Source organism: Eurytemora carolleeae, unplaced genomic scaffold, assembly GCF_000591075.1.
Source record: "Eurytemora carolleeae unplaced genomic scaffold, Eaff_2.0 scaffold1917, whole genome shotgun sequence".
Taxonomy (NCBI): domain Eukaryota; kingdom Metazoa; phylum Arthropoda; class Copepoda; order Calanoida; family Temoridae; genus Eurytemora; species Eurytemora carolleeae.
The window spans coordinates 2,778-8,788 of NW_019397828.1; the positions used below are offsets into that span (position 1 = coordinate 2,778).

The window sequence follows — 6,011 nt, forward strand, 5'->3', positions numbered from 1 at the left end:
TTCTCAACTGAACACCAGAACCTGGAGCTGAAGGTGATCGGGGAAGGTGAGGGAACACTGACACAGAAGCACCGGTATCAACGAGGAACGTGGCGGAGCTGAGCTTGTTCTTGAGGAATAAAAGGGGTGAGGAGTGGGTTTCGGCGGGAACCATGTTTACAACATCCCCGCCGTTAACTAGTTTCCCGAAAAAGAACATGGCGACCTGCACTGGTTAGCCTGGTTTCCCCACTTGCAATGATACCAGCACTCTGAGGAGGTAGATGAGGATGTAGATCGCCCTGGACTGCTGGATCTAGTGCGACTAGAAGAGGACCTGGTTCTGGAGCTTCCGAGATACCAGTGATACATCCTCAATTGGTCTGTAGTCTTGAGACGAAAACTGCATGGACGGCATTAACTCTTTTCCACAAACGGTCCATAGTTCGTCTGCTCTGGTAGCCATCCGTCTAGGGTCAGCAATCGATTCTGTCAGTAGATGGGAACGAATATCTGCAGGGAGACGATCCATAAACATGCCTAAGAAAAAGAAACCAGGTTTCTCATCTTCAGGGAGGAGTACTAACATTTTATCCATGAGTTCTGAGGGTCTTTGATCAGTCAGAACCGGGATACTCTGGAGAGCCTGATACCTCTGGAAATTACTGAGAGTGTACATCTGGATAAGGCGGGTTCTCAGGGTTGCATAGGGATCTGAAGTTGGATTATGGATGAGATCTATGAGGCGAGTGGCAACGTCCTGGGGAAGGGCTGCAACACAGTGGTGAAACTTGGTTAGAGAAGTCGTCACGCCCTTGATCGCAAACTGGGCCTCAGCCTGGAGGAACCACACCTCGAGGAAGTCCGTCCAGAAGGAGGGAAGCTTGATGGATACCGTGGTGAGGGATAACTGACCATCAGGGGGTGAAGATACCTCATTATTGGTCGACATCGCTACTACGCTGAAAAAGAACACTCTATCGTCGGAACCTTACTTTTGAGTATGAAAAGAGCAGAGACTCGGTAGAAACCAATTTCGGGGGCTTCAACGAGAGGATTTAATTCCGACAAAAGAATCATGACAGGGTCACCAAAATGTAGCGACAAAAGGAATAAGACCAAATGAATAAGACCAAATAAACTGACTGAATATATATTTATCAAAAACAGTATTTATACTAGATGCAGTATATCATAATCTAAACAATAACATGTGAAGTACGGAATATGCTGTGTACTGCATTCCAGGAATCCAGGGGTGTCACACTCCCTTATTGTGCCTGTTATGGCTGGAATGCAGTGCTTATAGGATCCATTTAATTTTGATGCGGATCCGGATCCTGATCCTGGATCCGCATTGGAAAAAAAAATTGATCTGGATCCGGATCCAGGTCATTTCTTTAATATTTACTGATCTTTTCATAACAAAAAATAATTTTCAAATTTTTTGTTTATTTTTTCGCATATTTTTATCCTAAAACTTTATGAACCAAGAAATTTTTAAAATCCCTTTTTTCAAAAGTTCAGATTTTGGTTTTAGGAATAAAAAGTTTTTTATGCAGGTTTTGGTTGATATTTTACCCCTTGGATCCGGATCCGTGGATCTGCATATTTTTGCGGATCCGGATCCAGGAAGCCAATATCTTGCAAATCCAACGGATCTGGATCCTAAGTATTGCTGGAATGTATCTACTTTATCTCCCTAGCTTTGGACTAATTGTTGGGGTTTTAAAGGTCCATTTAGAACAGGGGGGATCCACATTGGGTTCTCTTGCAGATTTCACTTCCTTATGAATCCTTATGCCTCAATTGATGATCATGTTTTCAGTGAAATATTAAATTCCCCTTTTCCACCTCCCTTGGGGATTGCAAAAGCTATAAAAAGGTCTCCCCCCCCTGTTAGTTGCGCTTCTGATGCCTTATAGCTCGACTCATAACTTAGATTAAAAATGATTTTGGAGCATCTGCTCCTGCTATCCTGTATCTATTCAATAGCTAGTGGTCAAGGGAAGAGTGTAGGTATTCTCATTAATATGTTTATTTTTAATCAATTAATCAATTTCACTATTATCGTTTCAGTGTAGATATATTCTCTGTTTGTACCTGAAAAATAGTAATTATATATTTCTAGACATCAATATCCTTTTAACAGCTTATGTTAAACAAACGAACGAATTTTGAGACTCTCTCCTTTAATTCATGATTTTCTGGACAAAAATATTCTAGTAACAAAAAAAGCGCAACCATTAGGAAGAATATAGAATTGCTCCCGATGATTTATTTTACCAAAACAAATCTTTTCAGCTTTTTGGTTTGATTTTTTTATGAACTGTGCTACAGATGTAATTAGTACACCATATCCTATACATATGTGTATTGTGTACAGTGTGCACCTCCTTTACTGTACAGTTGTAATCTGTAATCTGTATCTTTACAGATGTACAAGGTGGTTAAGTATACATTATACTGAACATTTGTGTCTGCACGGGGTGGTGAAGTGTAAACTGTACAGTGTATTGAACATGAATATTTGTACAGGTGTACAGGGTGGAGAAGGATGTCCCCTTCTATCTGGCGTTTATGTCTCCGTAATGCGAAGAATATTTCATCCAGGTAAGTTTCTTTTTTTAATGTTGAATTGTTCTTTCTTCCGTTTTCATCTTTATTTAACCTGCATTTTAATACATTAGCCAATTTTTATTTATTTTTTCTATTGTAGATCGATCTAAAAAATTTCTTTATTTCAAGAATTATTAAATTTAAAATGTTACAATGTTTGGGATAAAAATATTTTTATTCAGTAAAAAGTTACATGCAAGTGGACGAAAATTACATGGGCAGAATAGGCCGTAAATATAAACAGCGCTGCCGCTTTTGTTACGTGTCCACTTTTAGTAAGGCTTTGGACACATCGATTAGAAAAATGGAAGCGCTGAATTAAAAATTAAATATTGCATATCTAACGTTATTTTGTTACATTTTAAATACGGTTTTACAGAATAGTTCTATTTAGGAATGCAGAAGCAAATACTGACTGAAATAGAACTAATGTTAACTTCTACTCTGCTCCCAGAAACTTGTCATGTACTTGGTAAGAAAATCGTTGATGGATTGATAGTGATTTTATGCTTAGTGCAATAACTTATTAAAAAGGGATTTAAGATGGGGGGGGGGATGCAAATCAAATGACCATTTGTTGTAAATTCGTGGTGTTGCCTTTTAAATTTTTCTTGTTATATTTTGCAAAATTTCTTAGTTTACGCATTATTTTATTTTAAAAAATGCTTAACTATCGTCTTCTTTAAAAAGTATAGTATTTTTCAAAATTGGTATCCATGAGCATTGCAAATATCTGATTTTCACTTAGATTAATGGGATCAACTCACGTTTTTTTTTATTCTTTAATCAAAAAACCTGCCTATCATTTATGATATTTTTTAAAACAAATAAAGAACGTACCCGGAAGAATGCGCAATTTTCGCGATCATACAATCTGGAAAATCTGTATTCGTCGTTTATAGCGATACAATTAAGACAACTTTCTTCTTCAAATATGTTTTCTTCCGATCAATTTCAAACAGTAGAGAGAAAAACATTTAAACTCTTAATTTAATAAATGCTTGTTCAAATAATTATTAATAAAAAGTCGTAATTATTTTAATGATATAATGGCCGACCACCGTATGAATATATATTCCCCTGTGTTAAGTTGAGGAGACTATACCTCGAGGAGCGTATGTTGACCCTGACGAGCTGCTGGACCGTAAACTGAGGACTGGACTGAACGCTTATATTCCAGCCAGGGTGGATATAGAGAAACCAGAGTTCGAATCAGAAGCATTCAGGGATACATTGGTCATCTATGGGAGTCTAAACTGGCAAGCTTTCCCTTTTTTAAAACTATTTATTAACCCCAAAAATTTCTTTATTTCATATAATTCAGTGATAAAACCCACATCTTTTTTCGATTCGATCAAAAATTCATTTGAAAAGGGGGGCCGGTATGCTCAACAAAGAGATTGTGTACAATACCTACTTTAAAATATTCGTTAAAAAATGTTGTTTTTAACAATAATTTGATTTTACCATTTGCTTAACATTTGGATTTGATTTACATCATCTTTAATCTATATTTCAGTATAATGCTTCCTATTCATACCCGGTATCATAAACCTGGCTCATCTTATAAACCTGGGGATAAACCTTCAGCAATACTCAAGATACAGAACCCAAGGTAAACCTATAAACCCGGGGATAAACCTTCAGCAATACTCAAGATACAGAACCCAAGGTAAACCTATAAACCCGGGGATAAACCTTCAGCAATATTCAAGATACAGAACCCTAGGTAAACCTGTAAACCTGTGGATAAACCCTCAGTAGTATTCAAGATACAGAACCCTAGGTAAACCTTTAAACTTGGAGATAAACCTTCAGTATTACTCAAGATACAGAACCCTAGGTAACCCTTTAGTAATACTCAAGATACAGAACCCTAGGTAAACCTTCAGTATTATTCAAGATACAGAACCCTAGGTAAACCTTTAAACCTGGAGATAAACCTTCAGTAGCATTCAAGATACAGAACCCTAGGTAACCCTTTAGTAATACTCAAGATACAGAACCCTAGGTAAACCTTTAAACCTGTGGATAAACCTTCAGAAGTATTCAAAATTACAGCGAACAAAAGCTTTCGTAAAAAATTAAAAAATTATGTTCGTATTTCGCAAACTTACGCATTTTTTCGCGAAAATGAATTAAGCGAATACAGTGTAAGAAAATGCGAGAAAATGCGAATTTTCGGTTTAAAAAAAAAAAATTTCGACGCGATTTACCTTTTTCGCTGGAAACCCTACTGAAGATACAGAATCCTAGATAAACCTTTAAACCTGCATGGCTGAAAGGATCATAAAAGGAGGAGCTTGTTTATTAAGTACAAAGTTTGTTTGATTGATTGATTGATAAATTGTTTTATGTACTAAGAATAAATATTTAGGATATTACTGAGCTGTGAAGGCGAAGACATAACAGAAAATTGTACAGGTGAGTTCAAGATAACTTGACAAGATATTTTTATAATTACTTAAACTTTTTTAGGACGGGCTGTTGTGAACGCTTACTGTCCTCAGTTTGAGTCAAAGTGTCAGTACGTGAATCTTCCGTACAAAATAAACGTTGCCAGTCTAGAGGTATAAAATCCACCAAATTGTATATATTCCGCCAATTGTTTAAAATCCGCCATGTTGCTTTACTTCCGCCATATTCTTTTAATTTTCCCGCGTTGTTTTAAACCCACCATTTTGTTTAGAATTGCCATGTTGTTTTACTTCTATATTGTTTTAATTTTCCTGTGTTGTTTTAAATCTGCCAAATTGTGTCAAATTCAAATCCGCAATTTAATTATTCTAAATCTGCCATATTGCCTTAAAATCTCCCCTATTGTTAAATTTCAAAGTAATTTTTATTTACTTAAAAGTTAAATCATAAAATGGTAAATGCATACGTATGTGAGAACCTTTTTTAAGATTCGTTTTTGTTTATCTTATAATTTCTTATTATAAACCTATGTTTTCAGGTAAGTGTACCTGTGGGTGATGTTGAGGATTCCAGCCTAGTAGTTGGTGTAACCACCCTTGTTACATGTGGTGCTACAGTTTACCTTCTTATTACTATGTTTAGAACCAGCAAATAGTAATTCTTTAATTTTTTATGTTAAGACAAAGCAATAATATTCCTCAATAAGGAAGTCCGCAAAATTCTATGTTATTTTTTATCTGAATTTTTTTTTATTTATAAATGCTCAATTATTATTTAACTAGGCTTTTAGGGCGCTTCGCGCCCATCTTCTATTTAAATTGTAAACATGTTTTTTTTGTTTACATTTTTAAACAAAGAAGAAGAAAATTTTGCGGATTTTCAAGAATATAAATTTTTTTACAAAATTAAAAACCTTTAAAACACATTTTTTTTTTAAATTTTATCATTCATAAACCTTCCCAGTGGTCACGTGATGTCCCACAAAAAATTTGGGC

General features: G+C 35.6%; 2 protein-coding genes across 2 annotated transcripts; one reads left to right on the forward strand and one right to left on the reverse strand.

The window, feature by feature from the left end:
• Positions 1-304: 304 nt before the first annotated feature.
• Positions 305-931, reverse strand: LOC111716032 (uncharacterized). Its single transcript, XM_023491445.1, has one exon. The coding sequence runs from the start codon at positions 929-931 to the stop codon at positions 305-307; it is 627 nt and encodes a 208-aa protein (XP_023347213.1).
• A 960-nt stretch (positions 932-1,891) lies between these two features.
• LOC111716033 (phosphatidylinositol-glycan biosynthesis class X protein) lies at positions 1,892-5,741 on the forward strand. The gene is made up of 8 exons (XM_023491446.1): positions 1,892-1,998; positions 2,518-2,592; positions 2,993-3,070; positions 3,689-3,857; positions 4,118-4,213; positions 4,976-5,022; positions 5,077-5,168; positions 5,555-5,741. The coding sequence occupies exons 1-8, from the start codon at positions 1,929-1,931 to the stop codon at positions 5,669-5,671; spliced, it is 744 nt and encodes a 247-aa protein (XP_023347214.1). The 5' UTR covers positions 1,892-1,928; the 3' UTR covers positions 5,672-5,741.
• The last annotated feature ends 270 nt before the right edge of the window (positions 5,742-6,011 follow it).